At 39.8% G+C, this 18,943-nt stretch overlaps 1 protein-coding gene and 1 long non-coding RNA gene across 3 annotated transcripts in view; one reads left to right on the forward strand and one right to left on the reverse strand.

Annotated features, from left to right (window-relative positions):
- SLIT1 (slit guidance ligand 1) overlaps positions 1-18,943 on the forward strand; it is a 144,452-nt gene that overhangs the window by 100,914 nt on the left and 24,595 nt on the right. For both annotated transcript variants that reach the window (XM_014071123.2, XM_014071125.2), the window contains exons 10-24: positions 1,347-1,418; positions 1,928-1,999; positions 2,719-2,790; positions 3,719-3,862; positions 4,667-4,830; positions 5,383-5,406; positions 8,094-8,238; positions 8,632-8,706; positions 9,279-9,422; positions 9,552-9,695; positions 11,481-11,647; positions 13,416-13,548; positions 14,516-14,584; positions 16,100-16,171; positions 18,428-18,499. In XM_014071123.2, the coding sequence (XP_013926598.2) occupies positions 1,347-1,418; positions 1,928-1,999; positions 2,719-2,790; positions 3,719-3,862; positions 4,667-4,830; positions 5,383-5,406; positions 8,094-8,238; positions 8,632-8,706; positions 9,279-9,422; positions 9,552-9,695; positions 11,481-11,647; positions 13,416-13,548; positions 14,516-14,584; positions 16,100-16,171; positions 18,428-18,499 (1,569 nt within the window). The remainder of the gene's footprint in view (positions 1-1,346; positions 1,419-1,927; positions 2,000-2,718; positions 2,791-3,718; positions 3,863-4,666; positions 4,831-5,382; positions 5,407-8,093; positions 8,239-8,631; positions 8,707-9,278; positions 9,423-9,551; positions 9,696-11,480; positions 11,648-13,415; positions 13,549-14,515; positions 14,585-16,099; positions 16,172-18,427; positions 18,500-18,943) is intronic.
- The window catches only part of LOC106552767 (uncharacterized), a 43,689-nt gene that overhangs the window by 7,541 nt on the left and 17,205 nt on the right, over positions 1-18,943 (reverse strand). The window lies entirely within an intron of this gene.

The raw sequence follows: 18,943 nt of genomic DNA on the forward strand, positions 1-18,943 counted from the left end.
TGAACGCAATCTGATGGTCCTTGTGCACTTACAGCTTTCGCTTGAGAAGCAGTTAAGGACTGTTGATTGGAAGGGACCTATTTTTGAACCCCTATCTGGATTGGACCCTATTCATGGTGACTAATGACTAGGTAACCTCTAAAATGGATTACTGGCAGATGTTCTACATGGGTTTGCCTTTGAAGAGGACTTAAAAGCTACAGCTGATCCAGAATAGAGTGTTGTGAGGAGCTATGGGTGCACCTCAAGTAACACTGCTACTTCATGAGCTGCACTGGCTGCCAGTGGGCTTCTAAATGCAATTCAAGGTGCTAGTTGTCCCCCATGGAGCCATTCACAGCATAGAGCTGATAGGACCACCTATCTTTGACTATGTCTCCCCATTGCAAGCATTGATGGGACACGAGATAACGCCTTCTCCGTCACCACATCTACCCTATAAGTAGCATTGTCGCTGAAGATCCAGATGTTCTCTAGCCTGTCTGCCTTGCAAAATTTTCAAAAATGTGGTTCTCCCCAAGGGAGTGTTGGGCCAGGCAGCCTTATGAACTTGTTTCAATAGTTCTGGTTGTTTGAATCACTTATTGTTTTTAGTTCATTTTATTTTGTTAAATGTTACTTCTTGCTTTTAATTTGGTATAGCACATTAAGTTTTGTATGGCATGGACAGCCATATAAATGGCACAAATGACTCAATGAATGGTTGTCTGAATCCAACTTTTGTTTAAGTAAAGAAAGTGGAATATTAATGTATTCAAATATATGAACTTTTTAAAGTGCTTCCTTCATTTATCAAATCAGCCTTGTAGTTCTATTAAGGAGACAAAATATGAGAACTACCCTAAGTAATAAGTTTTAAATAGTCATTTCATGGATATTTTATCTAGGCTTAAATATAATTTGTAACTAATTCATGCATTATGTCCAAGTAAATATACTAGGAAAATGAATTATGTAGATTTGCAGATTGAGATAATTGAGAAATTGTTTACTGTGTGATTATGTGATTATATCCACATAAGTAGCTTTCAAATGAATGCATACTGTACTGAATAGCAAAGTGTGTATATAATTATACCACTTCACTAAATGTAAAACTCTGCATGGATTTCCAAAACATACACTACATCAATTTAATTGTATAAAAATATTATTAATTAATCTGCAAGCTCAGATGAAATTTATGCTAGTTTGATTCATGTACAGCTAGGGCAGAACTTTACTTTCTCTTACACATATGATTCTGTTTGCTCTCTAAAGTGCCCCTACTGAATAATATAGCATTTCATCTATTTTTATTGATGTACCCCAGTTGTTTTCTTTCTAATGCTTGGCTTATAACACAGACGTCTGGAACTCAATGGCATCAAGTCCATCCCCCCTGGAGCCTTCTCATCATACAAGAAACTACGTAGGATGTGAGTGTCTTGATACAGATCATTTCCATCCAATCATTCAGCTTCTATCGCCTTTGGTTTAGTCTAGACTTCTTTGTTCTTCATTATTGATGTCTATCTATAATCCAGCGAGGAAAGGATAAACGGAACGGAAAATTAGGTTGATGAGACCTAGATCAGAGACAAGGCATTTGAAATCCACAGGTGTGGCTGGCTATCCTTAAACAGAAAGAATGACTCCAACTCTGAATCTCAAGAGGGTAGTGCAAGAATATATTCTGCTATGTGGGTAAGGAATGGAAGAAACGAATAGGCCAAGGGTTATATATTTCTTTAGCTTTCCAAGGTTGTCAAGTGGTTCCTTGGCTGTTCATCACTGTCACAGAAAATATCTACTTATGATTATCTATAATTCAAGATTTTGAAGCTTGAAAGGGCAAATAGACTCTTTGGGAGAAGCGTTTACAGGGAAGAAAAGTAGCAAGAGATTTGAGTGTTTGGGAATGTTGATTTTGTCCTATATGTTCTAGAGACCTCAGCAACAATCAGATTTCAGAAATTGCACCTGATGCCTTCCAAGGTCTTCGTTCACTCAACTCTCTGTGAGTAGTCAGGGGGGGGGGAAATCATATGAAATACATTATTATAGTTATGGATGCAAAATCCTGCTTGCATGCTAAGAAAGAATATTCTTCTTTCACGACTCCACTTGGACAACTTAACTGATGCCAGCCAGAGTAATGTTTACAATATCCTGCAAATGCCTAGCTGGAACTCCCTGAAGATGCCAGTCTCTGTTCCCTGTTTCTTTGATCAATATTTTCTATAACTATTTCAGTTTCTATATACTGCCAAATCTCCGTCCTTAGAAATTCATTTGGCTCATCTCCGAAGTACAATGCGTAGAATAGTCACCTCATAATTCATTTTCAAAGTTAGTTAGTTAGTTAGTTAGTTTCGGAGAGAAAATATGTCTGTGAATCAGGTTTTCATGCCATTATGCTGATTAATTACAATACAGTATTGCAATTCTTCCCTTCAGGGGTTTTGCAGTGGAATGTTTGAAAACTGCTGCTTTATAGAGTTTTAGCTATTCATCTGATTTAAGCAGCTTCATATTTTGGGTGTATTGGATACAGTACGTATGGGAACCCAGATTTTAATTTTTTAAAATGCTAAAACATTGCTGTTGTGTGTGACATTAGGAAACTGTGTATTAAAAAGTGAGTCTAAGATTGAATAATACATGATAATAGCCTCTTCTCTCAATACACTTTATAGGGCATCACTAATCCAAGGACTGATTTTATTTCTTTTCCAGAGTCTTGTATGGGAACAAGATCACAGAGTTGCCCAAAGGAGTATTTGGGGGTCTCTATGCACTACAACTACTGTAAGCACCAATAAGAAAGATAGCTAAATTGCTTTCTGGATATCAGCATAGTAGGAGACCCCTAGATACCTCGTTACCATCATCTAGAACTTCATTTCCAGCGACATAGTTATTATTTATTTTCAGAAACTAACAGCCTCCCCAGTTGATTAAAAACTGAGGATACCGTACTCTATTTTCCTCACTGCCTGCCTTACTCATTTATAGTTTTTCCACGTTTTCACACCTAGTTACTATCATTTCATTTCCAGCATCAGCTTCTGCATCTCTTCCTAGCCTACCTTTAGTCCCCTTCCATCTGCATTATTCCAGATGGAAACATTGATAGTTTTTAGCCCTATAAATCTTCTCTGTGTTCTCTCTATCCCTTTACTTGGTTTGAATTAGGGCTGGATCAATAGCGGTATAACTTTTGATCATTTTTTAATGGTATCTCATTTTTGCATCAGTTCACCATACAAGTAACTACATGGCAAGTCATACAGATTATCCTGTGTATTTCATTACTCTTACTTCTAATCTACAGTTTTGCAAGCAGTTTCCATGACTCAATTAAATGTGGTACATTATTCCTACTGAGATGTGCATTTTTATGTGAATATAGCTAATCATACCATTTGAAAGATGCAAATATTCATTTATTTATTTATTTATTTATTTACTTATTTACAAAATTTATTGGATGCTTGAAAGATGTAAATACTAAAGATTAACTTTGCTTAATTTTTATATTGACTTGGAAGTATGCATTAGATGACTTTAGATTAAAAGGCAGGTTTAATGTATTTCTTCGCCTGAGCTTTGCTAGTAACTTGGTGGGGTGGGTAGGTCCTTTGCATAATGAGCAAATAATTTTGTCTAGTATCCAGTATACTGTTATCACAGCATGTGCACACATTACTATAGTATGATTGCTCCATCACTCCAGGCTACTGAATGCCAACAAGATTAACTGCATTCGAGCAGATGCCTTTGCTGACCTGCAGAACCTCTCACTGCTCTCTCTTTATGACAACAAGATCCAGACCCTGGCCAAAGGCACTTTTGCCACCCTGCGTGCCATCCAGACACTGTGAGTCTCGGCTTCTGTACATATTTGTCCAGTGATGATAGGGGGTGGTAGGAGGATGGTAGAAGATTTGAATTCTGAAGTGCCGAGGGGAAGGCAGGCCAGAGTCTGAGGGGAAAGAACCAGGAGATTACAACAGAAATGTCATCTAAAAAGAAGTCCTGATCTCATTGGAAGATACTGACTCAATACTCATTGAGCCAATGTAGTGTTTTGATTAATGTATTGGGCTATAATTGGGCAGACTCAGATTCATGCCCATCTTCAGTCTCAGAAGCTCATTAGGCAACTTTGCATCATCTCTCAGCAAAACCCACCCCACGGGGTTGGTGAGAGGAAAAAGAAATGGAGGACAATGTGCTCCATATACTGCCTTGAGCTCCTGTAAGAAAGGCAGGTTTTAAACCTAATGAATAGATAAATTATGAATAAGTAAAATAAAATAAATTCCTAGAGCAGTGTTTCTTGACCTTAACGACTTTAAGTCCTATGGACTTCAACTCCCAGAATTCCCCAGCCAGCTCTGCTGGCTGGGGGGTTCTGGAAGTTGAAGTCCACAGGACTTAAAGTCGCCAAGGTTGAGAAACACTGTCCTAGAGGATGTGTTCCAGAGCCATTGGCATGCCTCCATGATCTTTGATAGAAAGATTTCTGCCATAGAAAGGGACTACTGAAAAGGCATTCAGCTTTGCACTGGCTAGAAGCATCATCTTAGCAGCCACACATGGCTCTCAGATCAACCACCTGAGCTGCCCACAGATTCTTGAATGGTTATGCTCAGTTGTTCCTTTTTCTTTCTCACTGCAGCCATCTGGCCCAGAACCCCTTTATTTGCGACTGCAACCTGAAGTGGCTGGCAGACTTCTTGCGTGCCAATCCTATTGAGACAAGTGGTGCTCGTTGTGCCAGTCCCCGGCGTTTGGCCAACAAGCGCATTGGACAGATCAAGAGCAAGAAATTCCGCTGTTCCCGTATGAGCTGCTTTCCTGCTATAGGGTTGCTTTGGAATTTGGGTCCAGGAGAGGATTGATGTGCTAGCACACCTGTTAAGAGATTTTTTCTCAACACAGAATAGACTATAAAGAACATGTAGAAATGTTCTCTCATCCTTCCCTCCCTCCCTCCCTCCCTCCCTCCCTCTTTCTTTCTTTCTTTCTTTCTTTCTTTCTTTCTTCACATAATGCCTCCTTTGCATTTTAGTACTCTCCCATTTTTAAATTTTCTTGTGCCCAGAGGTCTAAGGACTCAGGATACATATAAATCATAAGCCATCTTACATTCTGAAAGTGAGCAACAGGAATGGCTTGGTTGAAATGATGAACTAGTCCACAATTCATCTCTTATTTAATGTCTAGAACACAGAGATAGATCTGTTTGCTATAAATTGGTCAACTAAGTTTTCTAACCTCTTAATTTGAAAAAAAAATATTGTGCCAGAACATATGTACAGGCTTGCTCTAATGTGCCTGAAAGAGATGTGTTTGCTGCATTTACATTAATACTTTGCCCATCTTTCTTTACAGCCAAGGAACAATACTTCATTCCAGGTAAAGAAAAATATTATAATGGGATATAATGGGATTAAGGTATTGATTGAATGCATATACCTTTGTTTGCTGGGTAGAAATTTCAGTATTTTCCTTTAACATGAATGGTTTCCAAGTGCCATTGAATGGCTTATGATTAAATAACTTACCGTATTTTTTGGAGTATAAGACACACCTTTTTCCCCCAAAAAAGAGGGTGAAAATCTGGGTGCATCTTATACACTGAATACAGCATTTTTTGCCTCCTGAAACCCCACCCCCTTCACAAAAATGAAGGTACAGAGGGTTTGGGATAGCTGCAAAGTGCTCCTGGGGGCTGGGAGAGGGCAAAAACGAGAAAAAAATGGGCCGTTTATTACTCATTTTTGCCTCTCTCCAGCCCCCAGGAGCTCTGTACAAGCCTCTTAATGGCTATGCGTGCCCTTTTGGGGGCAAAAAATGGGCTGTTTTTTTGCTCGTTTTGTTTATTAGTTTTTGTTGTTTATTAGTTTTGTATGGCGCCCACTCCCGAAGGACTCCGGGCGGCTCACAATAAACAGGGAAAGGGAAATAAATAAGACAATACAAAGAATTTAAAAATGCACAACATTCACAATTGAGGCGGGGCTGGATATTTCAACAGCAGTTCCCCCCCCCCCTTTTGCACTTTGCAGGCCTCTCAAACTTTCTGCATGTCCCATTTTTCACAAAAAATGAGGTGTGCAGAGGGTTAGGGAGGTCTGCAAAGTGCAAAACCTTTTTTAAAAAAAATTACCTCTTCAAAATCTTGATGCGTCTTATACTCCGGTGCATCTTATACTCCGAAAAATACAGTACGTTAAAACTTCCAGCTCAAACTACTGGTTGCTACCTATAAAACCTTTCCTGACATAAGTTTGTTATCTAAGGGAGCATCAGTCTTCTGTAGTTTTTGCCTGTCATGTGTGATTGTCCAAAGTTGGTTTGCTCTAGGATCCATCTATTAAGCAGTATCATCTGATGGGATCCAGAAAATGTGCCTTCACTGTTCAGGTGCCCCCTGGGACAACATTCCCCAACCATGTTTAAAACAATCCTTAAAATGTAGTCTTTCCTTGGTTTAGAATGGATCACATGTGGGACAATACAGATAGTCCTTGACTTACAACAGTTTGTTTAATGACCATTTAAAGTTACAACAGTACTGAAAAAAAGTGGCTTATAACCATTTTTTCAGCGACAACCATTGCAGCATTCCATGCTCACATGATCAAAATTCAGACGTTTGGCAACTGACTCATATTTATGACCAATGCAGTGTCCCACGGTCATGTGGTCAGCTTTTGGGATCTTCTGACAAGCAAAGCCAACGGGAAAGCCAGATTCCCTTAACATCAGTGTTACTAATTTAACAACTGCAGTGATTCAGTTGACAAGTGTGGCAAGAAAGGTCCTAAAATGGAGCAAAAGTCACTTAATAAATGTCTCACCTAGCAACATAAGTTTTGGCCGCAGTTGTGGTTGTAAGTTAAGGACTACCTGTAATTGTGCAACCATGTACTTTCTCCCAACAACGTGTCCATGGTTGTATGTTGCTACAGTACAGTGGTAAGTTTCAAAAATTGTTCGAACCTACTCTGTGGGTGTGGCCTCCTTTGTGGGAGTGGCTTGCTGCCCATGTGACTGGATGGGAGTGGCTTGCCACCCATGTGACCAGATATGAAGATGCCGACGACACTTGTCAGAACCACCTTAAATTACCTCACACACAGCACTGGCATGGATGTTTTTTAAAAGGCATCTTTGGTTTGCGTTAAAACAACTTCAACACACGCAATGTTCTGATTGCACCACAAACGCAGTAGTCATCCTTACCTTTCACAGAGGCACTGAGTTTTATAAATATGAGCATGATAGTGTAGAATAATCATATCCAAGGACCAGTGGTGGGTTTCAAAAAAATTTGGAACCTCTTCTGTAGGTGTGGCCTGCTTTCCGGGTCCACTGGTGGAACCTCTTTTAACCAGTTCGGTAGATTTGACGAACCAGTTCTACCGAATAGGTGGGAACTGGTAGGAACCCACCTCTGCTACAGTAGCCTCAAAAACAGAACCCCCACTTCTGAGGCAGATGGAGAGAGCAATGGGTAGTCTGAGTTAGTTAGAAGATGAACTGGAAATCCCTATGGGAAAATTGATTTTCAGATCAGAATTATAACTAGAGCAGTGTTTCTCAACCTTGGCAACTTGAAGATGTCCGGACTTCAACTCCTAGAATTCCCCAGCCAGCAAATGCTGGCTGGGGAATTCTGGGAGTTGAAGTCCGGACATCTTCAAGTTGCCAAGGTTGAGAAACACTGAACTAGAGTTAATGTTTAAGCATCATGAGATCAATCCAGATTCCAATCTGATGAAGTGACATAAAACACGTATGTGGAAGGGCCTTTATTCCTGAATATCAAATGCAAGAGTAGAGTTGGAAGGCTAATCAATGGAAAATTTAGCTTGATAATCTTGCAGGCTGATCTATCAAGCTCTTTTTATAGAGGACACAGGGGTAGAGAAAGGTTTGTTTTTTTTTTTTGCTTTTGTAGATGATCCCTGCTCTCCTGTGCAGTGACAATGATTATACCCAAGTGTAGAGAGTAGTAAGGGGCATTTTCTTGTCTTCTATAAGAAGGTTCCCTAGCAGTACAGCTATCCTTAACTCACACTTTGTTTTTCTGGCAGGTACGGAGAATTATCATTTGAACAGTGAATGCCATAGTGATGTGGTTTGCCCGGCCAAGTGTCGTTGTGAAGCCAATGTGGTGGAGTGTTCCAATCTGAGGCTGACAAAGATCCCAGAGCGCCTCCCACAGGCTACTGCTGAATTGTAAGATCTGAACTTGCCCTGCCCATTATTGAGCATCCATTCATATCTTTTCACAATCCAAACAGAATGCTCTTTCCTTCTTTGTCTTCCCTATGGCTCCTTCACACAATGAATTGCAAAGTCTCATTATTTTTAGGATGTGTTCTGCCACCATTCCTTAATAAGGTAAAGTGAGATGCAATACCTATTCCATGTGCAGCCTCTTCGGAGAACTCTGTATCAATGCACATGCCCTTCTCAGGAAATCCCCACGCTTTCCACTGCGTCACTCCCTTCATTTTTTCCTTATTCTGGAGGATTTTTGTATAAGAAATCATGGGTATTATATTGTTCATGCAGCATAAGCCTTTGCTCTCAGTCTTGCATGTTTATTTTACTTTCCTCCCTGTGCAGACGCCTGAATAACAATGAAATCACGGTGGTGGAGGCGACAGGTATCTTCAAGAAACTTCCACACTTAAAGAAAATGTGAGTAATATGGATGAGAGCTTCTAGGAATACATTCCTCCTTATATAGGACTTTACAGCATAGCAATATTTTAAAAAGATGTGGCAGAGAAAGAGCTGTCAAAGTTCCTACAGGCATTAGTATAAATGGATATAAAGAATTATGCTGTCTACTATAGCTGTCTATTATCAGCTATCTACTTGAAGTCCACAAGAAGGGCGATGTATAATAGCATCCTCCTGCTCACATTGCCTACCAATTTTAAGAGCCATATTCCTTCTGATAGTGGAAGTAATACACAGCTATTTTAACTATTGTTATTCTTCAGGAAACAGATGCAAAGATGCCTAGACTCCGATCAATCTCTCAGCAATCTGTTTGAGGTTACAAAATTAGGCCTAAAATTATGACAGATGTTCAAGTGGGTGCTGAAGTAATCTAGGGGGAGAATTGAAATGAATGAAACACACTTCCAGCATTGGATCGATCGGATCTAGTCTTCTTTTGTTAGTGTTGAAGTGACAGAGTCTGGCAGACTGTGAACTAAGATGCAGCCCTTCCTATATTGACTTCCTGCTCTGTGCTTTCCTAGAAATTTGAGCAACAACAAAGTCTCAGAGATTGAAGATGGGGCCTTTGAGGGGGCATCTTCAGTGAGCGAGTTACATTTTACTGCTAACCAGCTAGAGTCAGTGCGCAGCTCCATGTTCCGGGGCTTGGATGGGCTACGGACACTGTAAGTCACCCCTAACTGGGAATAGTAGGGGGGAGGAGCACCATTTTGCAGAATATTGATGCTTCTTGCTAACAACTAAATAATTGTTACTGCAAAATGGCTTCTTCCCATCTTCTCTTTTCTCCCCAGGATGCTGAGGAACAATCGCATCAACTGTATTCACAATGACAGCTTCACTGGGCTGCGCAATGTGCGCCTTCTCTCCTTATATGACAATCAGATCAGCATTATTTCACCAGGGGCTTTTGATACATTGCAGTCACTCTCTACTCTGTGAGTTGGGAGGAAGGGAAATTTTAGTTTAATATAACGCATACCGTATCTTTCGTAGTATAAGACTCACGGGAGTATAAAACGCAGCAAGATTTTGAAGAAGTAAATTAAAGAAAAAAGTTTTTGCACTCTGCAGACCTCCCAAAAATGGCCCATTTTTCATGAAAATGGGCCCATTTTTTTCCAAAAAAGGGCATGAATAGTCTTTAAGAAACTTGTAGAGTGCTCCTGGGGGGTGCCCCCCAAAATGAACAAAAAATGGCCCAATTTTTTGTCAAAAAAGGGCATGCAGAGCCTTTAGGGGGCTTATATAGTGCTCCTGGAAGCTGGGGGAAGCAAAAATAAGCAAAAAATGACCTGTTGTTCGCTCATTTCTGCCCCCCCCAGCCCCCAGGAACACTCTATAAGTCTCCTAAAGGCTCTGCACGGCCATTTTGGTGAAGGGGAGGGGTTTCGGGAGGCAAAAAATGCTGTATTCAGTGTATAAGACGCACCCAGATTTTCAGAATTTTTTTGAGGGGAAAAAGTGTATCTTATACTCTGAAAAATACGGCAGGACCTTTTCCCTGTATTTTTATTTTATTTTTCCTTTCCAAATTATTCTCTGATCTCAGAAATGTGCTTCCATCATGAACTGATCCAGCTTCTGGGGTGTTCCCATTTAAAACTTAGTAGAGTTATCAGAGAACTGTTTGCAAAGAGCCACATCTCTGGAGTCAAGGCTAGACAAGAGGAAATTTTCGTTTGCGGGAATGGCCCTCTTCACTTTCAGCTAGAGTCCATGGTTGAAATGCTGCAGTTGCTGACATAGGCATTTGTCACTGTTTCAAAACATGGGACGTTGCTAAGAAACTATTTTGCACATTGCTAATATTTGATTTTATCTCACAATTTTGTAAGTCTATTTATGGGGGAGTAAAGCTATTAAAATACACACATGGTAACAAGTGAATATTTATATCCTTTGCTTGGGTCAAAACAGAGTTTCATCTTATCTTCTAAGCTTGCTCTTGCTGCTTACAATTACAGAGGGAGCATTGAGGGACAAGGGTAACAATTTTCCTAGGGCAATTTAATGAGTTTATATTTCAGAGGAAAGACTTGTGCAAGGTTTCTTAACTCAGAACTCCTTGATTCAGTTCCTGATCTCCGCAAATGAAAGATGCTCCTCTGAGTAGAGTTGGGAAAGACATGAGAGAACAGAACAGTTCTGCTGAATTGGACCAAAGCTCTTCTGTTGACCAGCGTTCTGTTCTCACAATGGCTAACCAGAAGCTAACAAGAAGTTCACAGGCAGAACACCAGTATAGCTACTTGTGTTCTCAATGTAGGAGGAGAACTATGTTAGAAGCCTTCTGGATTTTTTTTTAAGCCAGATAGGTTGGTAGCCCATCTGAATGGTCTGCAGTTGGTTTGTTCTTGAAACTTTGAAGAATTCATGGCAATCAATGAAAACCAATTTTAATTACCAGCAGCTCTCCAATCCTCTTGGAGGGCTGCTGGTAATTCCTACAGACTGTAATTATAAAATGATGGTGTAACATTGTCTTAAGATCCATGTTTGGGAAATGGCAACATAAACAATGCTAGACTAGGTGGCTAATAGCTCAACTCAACAACATGTAAAGTAGGTTTATATTATCAAAATATAATTAGGTGTTTACCAGATATGAGAAAGGTGATTGGATTTAAAAGAGGTCAGGAATCTTCATTCCAACTGCGGGAGGTTAAAATTTCCATCAACAGTGGTATTATTTATCTTCTTTACATAACCTTTGAACCCAGGAACCTACTGGCTAACCCCTTCAATTGCAATTGCCATCTGGCCTGGCTGGGTGATTGGCTTCGCAAGAGGAAGATTGTGACTGGGAATCCACGCTGCCACAATCCAGATTTTCTGCGCCAAATCCCACTGCAGGATGTTGCCTTCCCCGACTTCAGGTGTGAGGAAGGTAACTTATGGGCTCTCAGAGTTTGGGTAATAGCAAGGACAACAAAGCAAATATGGAAGCTTTACACAGTGAAGTTTCTTATATATGTGTGCCAAATCATTTCGTGTCTTCTAAAAGAGCAGTGTAATCCAGATTAATAAAGAAATGCTTAAACATGATGTAAAGCTCTAATTGACTTTTTCATACCATTTCTCTGACTGAATTGAAAACAATTCAACATTGTTTTGTTGTAAATCTAAAATAGCATAGGGCACTCACATAAACAGACACTGCAAAATAATGTACAGTCTTATTCCATATTTCAACTTATTTGGCTTAGATTTTTAGTTGTGAATCATAGTTCAGTTCCATGTATATATCAGTTTGCACACTTTCATGCACAATGCTAAATGTATATATATTGCTCAGTCTACTCATTTTTGCAAGTATTTTCTTTTAATATGCATATATCATGGAGCTTTTACCAATATGCACATTTTGTGTGCCTTTTCCTGCCCTTTTTTTCCAGATTTTTTAACCTGTCCCAGTCAGCAAACTATTTTTGTATGAATGTTTTCTTTAGAAAATTAGATCAGAGTATCAAGGAAATCCTAAATAACAAATAATGACAACTCCATTTTTGTCTGCATAAGGTTAGGAAAACTTGAATTTTGCATTGAAATGATAACTGAATTAGTTTTTCCTTCACTTTGAATGTGCCAAACCTCTAGTGGTCTAACTTGGGCAAATCATTTCAAAGGTGCAAAAACAATCCACACTTTGCATTGACTGAAATGGGGAGAACATAAAAGGCTATGATGAAACCTGCAAAAAACTACATGTGAAAATGGGGTGAGGAGTAGAGTGGAGTTACATGCAATGACTCATTTCAAATTCCTTTGGGCACTTTGTGGAGAAATTCTGGGAGCTGCAATTTGTGGGACAATTGTAGTTTTCTGCACTCTTCCTACTCTTTGGATGGAAATTACCATATTTCAGTGTTAACTTCGGCTTTCTCAGTTAAAAATACATGGGCATAACCAACTAGTCTCATATGATCTACACAACTCTGTGCCATTTACTGTAGATATATAGAAACTAAGTATTGAAGGGTAGCACCAAAGTAGAGAAAACCAATGTAGTATTTTCAAGCCACAAATTAGCTGAAATGTTATTTTTACTAAACATGCATGGATTTTTAATTATGTAATGGTTCCTAGAGTTATGTCTATTGATTTTAAGCATTCTTTTTTAAGCTTGAAAAAGTTGGTTAAAGGCAATGCAATTTAATTTTAATTTTAACCATCCAGATTAAATAAGTGAAATATCTTGATGCAAAAAATATTTTACGACAACACTGATTCACTAAAAGAATAAATCATGTGAATTTGGCAAGCACGTGTATGTCATTGGCTTTGATCCAATGCAGTAGCTGCTTTCAACATAGCCTTTGTGTGGAGAATAGGTAGGGATGGCTATGACCCAGAAAAAAATTAATCACAGTAACTTTTTAAGTGTACTTCTCTGCCTTGCAACCTTCTTGTAAATCAATACAAAGGCACCATTTCAAAAGGGACCTTTCCATCACTTCCCATAAAAACCTACATTGTTATTTCTAATGAATTAATCACATCAGTTGATTAACATCCCACATTCAAATTGTTCCTGATATTTCTGACTCTTGAAGACCTATGTACTAATAAAAAACCCAGAATTTCTTGCAAAGATATGAGACAATATTTATATCTGGAGCATCATATTGCATTCTTCTTGGCTTGTTCCTTGGTAGGTCAGGAGGAGACCATCTGTTTCCCACGTTCTCAGTGCCCCCAGGAGTGCACCTGCCTAGACACAGTAGTTCGCTGCAGCAATAAGCACCTGAAAAGCCTTCCAAAAGGAATACCCAAGAATGTTACTGAGCTGTGAGTATAGACACGTAGCGCCAGTGGCAACATTCAATTTTTTTTACTACTGGTTCTGTAAGCATGGCTTGGTGAGCGTGGCAGGGGAAGGATACTGCAAAATCTCCATTCCCACCCCACTCCAAGAGAAAGATATTGCAAAATCTCCATTCCCACCCCACTCTGGGACAGTTCTTGCCGGTTCTCCGAACTACTCAAAATTTCCGCTACTGGTTCTTCAGAACCTGTTAGAACCTGCTGAATTTCATCCCTGGTATCGGCTGGAAGGAGCATTATGAGAACTTTGTATCCATGGATGAAATGGTTAGCACAGCTTTTTGGGGCTAACAACCACACTTGGTTTTGAGGTGGTGTTAGGGACTGGAGTCCCCAAAAGTAGAACAAAAATATAGGTGGAATCAATACAGAAACTAATTTCTTTTAGAAGACATTATATTAATTAAATCCAGTTACTGGTAATATGATTGTTTTCCATGTATTTAATAGTGTTTCTTCAATCACATTAACAATGACACACGTGACTAGCAAATTTTGGAAGAGCTACCCACATTCTTAGGGGCTGGCTGGGTCTCAGGCTGTACTCTCTGGATTTGGAGCAGCAAACTGACTAAGGCATCCAGTCTCTTGAGTTGCATAATATTTGCAATTTTGCTGCCATTTATATGAAGAAAGATTAAAAAAAAATATTTTTGGATATTTTGAACTATTATTTCTGTGTGGCAAATGTATTTATTAGGGTTTTAAGTTTGTCATTCTGGCTTATCATCCACAAATAGTGAATCTGTGACATGCAGAAGGGGCCATAGTTATCTATTTGTTGCTTTGTAATGTTAATGAACCATCTGCATAGCAATAAGAAGACAAGGTGATATACCCATATTATACATTTTGCACACAGAGATCTTGAACTTTGCTCTTTTAACAGTTCAGTTGTAATATCTGACACATATTTTTACTATTCCTGCAGCTACTTGGATGGCAACCAATTCATCCTTATTCCAGGACAACTCTCCACCTTCCGTTACTTGCAGCTGGTGTAAGTGTCCGAGAAGCTCTAAGAAGTTACTCATCTGATGAAACCTACAGTGGTCTTTCCTGGAGATGGTAGATTAAATATAAGGATCATAACAACCTCTAGGATGTTCTGAAAACTGCTAAGATCTTCACCATAATCTAGATCAGTGTTTCTCAACCTTGTCAACTTGAAGATGTCTGGACTTCAACTCCCAGAATTCCCCAGCCAGCATTGGCTGGGGAATTCTGGGAGTTGAAGTCCAGACATCTTCAAGTTGACATGGTTGAGAAACACTGATCTAGGTCCATTTTCTCCAACTTGCTGACTCGAGATGAGTATGTGTGACCTGGATTCCTTTGCTACATATCTAATTGGACAAGGAGTAAATAGGAAGAGACATCAATGAGTTCTTAATTGATGTAGTGCTACAAATTAAAGCTGGTGCAGAAGATAAGGGGGTCTATAGCATCTCTTAATAGAAGCAGGTGGCCATGATGTTACTAATATGCAGTGAAGCTTCACATAGTTATAAACAAAAGTAGAACATAAGGCCAGAATGCCCTGTATAACCCAGTGTATCTTTCATATTCTTTTTTCAGTAATTAGCAAAAAGCAACATTTCATTAAAAGAATAGAATGTCAGAGAATTATGTATATTGAAACAGAAGGGGATCAGAGAAGACCAAGAAATAGTCAAGAGAGGTAGCGTCCTCTTATCTTCTGTGCTCTCCATAAGAAAACATCTGAGGAGAGAAATAGAAACATTTGCATTATACAAAATGATGCTTAAAGCAGAAAATGGAAAAATCTTAAGAAAAAAAATATTATTATTAGGAAACATTTTTAGATAGTCATCTTATTAGTCTTCTTAATTTAGTCTTCTTAATTGTGACACCCATTTAAAGCAAATAAAAGTTGCAGGGTTCTTACAAGAAAAATTCAGCCATTTTGAATAGGATACAGCTAATTCAAGGTTAGGGACGTAAGGGACGTGGTGGCTCAGTGGCTAAGATTCTGAGTCTGTCGATCGAAAGGTTGGCAGTTCAGTGGTTCGAATCCCTAGTGCCATGTAACAGAATGAGCTCCCGTTACTTGTCCCAGCTTCTGCCAATCTAGCATTTCGAAAGCATGTAAAAATGCAAGTAAAAAAATAGGAACAACCTTTGGTAGGAAGGTAACAGCGTACCATGCACCTTTGGCATTTAGTCATGCCAGCCACATGACCACGAAGACGTCTTCGGACAGCGCTGACTCTTCAGCTTTGAAACAGAGATGAGCACTGCCTCATGACTAGCACATATATGCAAGGGGAACCTTTACCTTTACTAATTCAAGATAGAATAATGGATTGCATCATGCAATTGTCATGCAGATAGTTACATAAAAGTGCTGATAAACCATAAAGCGGATTTATCAGTATATATACCGGCACTGCAATTGGAAAGGATTATAGATTTTTCCTTGAGAAATGAGAGGAAGGAAGGAAGATTGAGTTAAAAGTGATATTAGAACCTGACCTGTGCTTCTGTTTTGCAGAGACCTGAGCAACAATAAGATCAGCTTCCTCAGCAACAATTCCTTCACCAATATGAGCCAACTGACTACTTTGTGAGTGTTTTCTAACAGAGTTGAATCTAAAAGAGTTGTGCTGCTTCAGATTTCAGGGACAGATATCATTGGGTTCCTGTGGTGAAAACCTGGGCAAAGGCCACACTCACTCAGCTCTTTTTCTATGTCCTCCCTTCTACCCTAAAGCTAACAGTAAATCCAAATTTTTGCTGCCTCTGTAGCACTTTCTTACCGGGTACCTGGAACAGGCCCAAGCTGAGCTGCTTTTTATCCAGCTTTAGCACAAAACACCCCAAAGCCTGTGATTTGACTATAATTCCAGCCCTGCCCATCATCATCTAGCACATTGATGGCTAACCTTTTTCTAAAGGTATGGCAAGCTTGTGCACCCACAATAGAATGCGCTCCACCCACCTGCGCATGCGTTCGCAACCCATTCATCCCCACTTGGGGGCGAGTTTTTGCCCTCCCCAGGCTCTTAAGACTTTCCTGAAGCCTGGGGAGGGTGAAAACAGCCCCTCCCAGCCCTCCCGGAGGCCCTCCGGAAGGTGGAAATGGAGAGGCTGTTTTCACCCTCTTCAGGCTTCCGGTTGGGCCGTTGGGCCTGTTTTTCACCCACCTCTAGGCTCCGGAGGCTTTCCTGAAGCCTGGGGAGGGTGAAAATGGTCTCCTCCTCTGGCTCTCCAGAAAGCCGAAAGTGCACCAGAGCTGAGGGCTGCCGTGCTGGCAAATATGGCTCCGCATGCCACCTGTGGTGAGAGTGCCACAGGTTCACCATCACGGATCTAGCATTTGAAAAGTCTGTTACATTTAATGCTCTAATTACTCCATGCACATTTTTCTTTTCCCAGTAACCTTTTTTTTTTAAAAAAAAATGTGGTTGTGTTAGGTAAGTTCCCTGTTGGAAGAGCGAGTACGTTCAGAGAAGCGTTGTGAGAGTTGTGTTGGAGAACACACAAGTCAGCATACAGAGACACTGCAGTTTAAGTAGGCTTTTACCTTCGTGGAAATAGAGGTATCAGAGTCCATCAAACAGTCCAAGTCATACACGGATAAGACAGTCAGTCATCAATGTCTTTCAGTTAAGGGATAATCCAAATAACATAGTCCAGTATCATATAATCAGTTCAGTACACAAAGTTTGCTAACAGTTGCAAAACTTATAATAGCTCAAGGCACTTTCTAACAGCCAGCTTCCAAAAACACTCAGATCAGATCAGCCCAGCATCTAACGAACAGAGAGCTAACAGTCATTCTGGCTCCCTCTTATGGCCGATTGAGGAAAACAGCAACCAATCACATTTTACAGTATGATTTAAAGAAACAGGTATAGCATTGTTACATGATTTATATATTGCCAACCCAACCGTTAGATTATATTCCTAACAGGTTGGCTGACCAGTATATGGCAGAAAAGAGTATCAAGTGAGGCATGTCAGTTTCAAGGCTTCTTCCTATCTAGCTGGGCCAATCCAGCCACCAATTTTCCAAAAAATAAAAACAAAAAAGTGGCAAAAACTGGAGTTTCAGTTTCCCTTACAACCGAAAGAGTGGTCAAAGAGGTCAGGGACAGAACAGATTGGTCCCACAGGAAACCAGCAGCGGTAATTGAAGTCACAAAGCATGTCAGGCCACCTCCTGAATGCCCATTAATGCACTCTACATTGCCAGCATACAGTGTCCTAAGTGGGATATTAGGGTAAGCACAGCATCTTAAAGAATCCTTAAGCCCACTGTGGGAGTCACTGAGATGCAGGCAGACGCATAAGGTTATGTTGTCAAGAAAGTGTTAGTGTGCCTTCCTTGTGCCAGAGCAAAAAGGTTGTGTGGATTTACTTAGAGATTTTACAATTAGAGATTTTATTTACTTAGCGATTTTATAATTAGAGTTTTAATTACTTAGAGCAGTGTTTCTCAACCTTGGCAACTTGAAGATGTCCGGATTTCAACTCCCAGAATTCCCCAGCCAGCATTCGCTGGCTGGGGAATTCTGGGAGTTGAAGTCCAGACATCTTCAAGTTGCTAAGGTTGAGAAACACTGACTTAGAGATTTTATCTGCTATATGGCTTTATACTGTTCAAAGCAGGTTTCCTTTACAGTGGCAATTTATATCCTGTGCAAAATGGGGTTGATTGAGAGAGAGATTCTGATTCAAATATTTAAGATTTTTGTGTGAGTTACCTATTAGTGCATCTTACAAAATACTGGGGACAGGAATACAGTTAATGTATGTGATGTAATTACACAACATGTGATTGTTTAAATTGTTTCTGCCTCTCTCTTATTTCACCTAGGATCCTCAGCTACAATGCACTGCAGTGTATTCCCTCACTAGCCTTTGAAGGTCTGCATTCACTACGGCTGCTGTATGTATCTTGTGTTTTGCCCCCAATTCACATCACCTCCTTATTCATTTCTCTGTGGAATCGCCTGTTAATTTTTAGTTTACTGGAGAATGAATTTTGCCTGATCATTGTTTTGTTTTAATGGATAGCAGCTGGGCAAAGAATATTGCAAAATGAGACAATATTCTGGGGCTGATAAGCACATTTGGAATTTGAGGGGCAGGTTGGGGAAAGTTTGAGAAAATGACTTCCATTTTAAATGACCAATTATAAATCACACATTTACTATAAGGCACATTTATGATACATCTCTCCATCATTATCCTAGCCTAGCCTTCCAAATACTTTCTACTACCTCAAAATTAACTTAAAATGAGGCAAAACTCACTTAACAAATGTTTCACTTGGCAACAGAAATTTTGGGCTGAATTGCGGTCATAATAAGTTGAGGACTATCTGTAATTT

The sequence above is a fragment of the Thamnophis sirtalis genome, unplaced genomic scaffold (genome assembly GCF_051295495.1).
Source record: "Thamnophis sirtalis isolate CommonGarterSnake01/CBP01778 unplaced genomic scaffold, rThaSir2_p1.2 scaffold_11, whole genome shotgun sequence".
NCBI classification, from domain to species: Eukaryota; Metazoa; Chordata; class Lepidosauria; order Squamata; family Natricidae; genus Thamnophis; species Thamnophis sirtalis.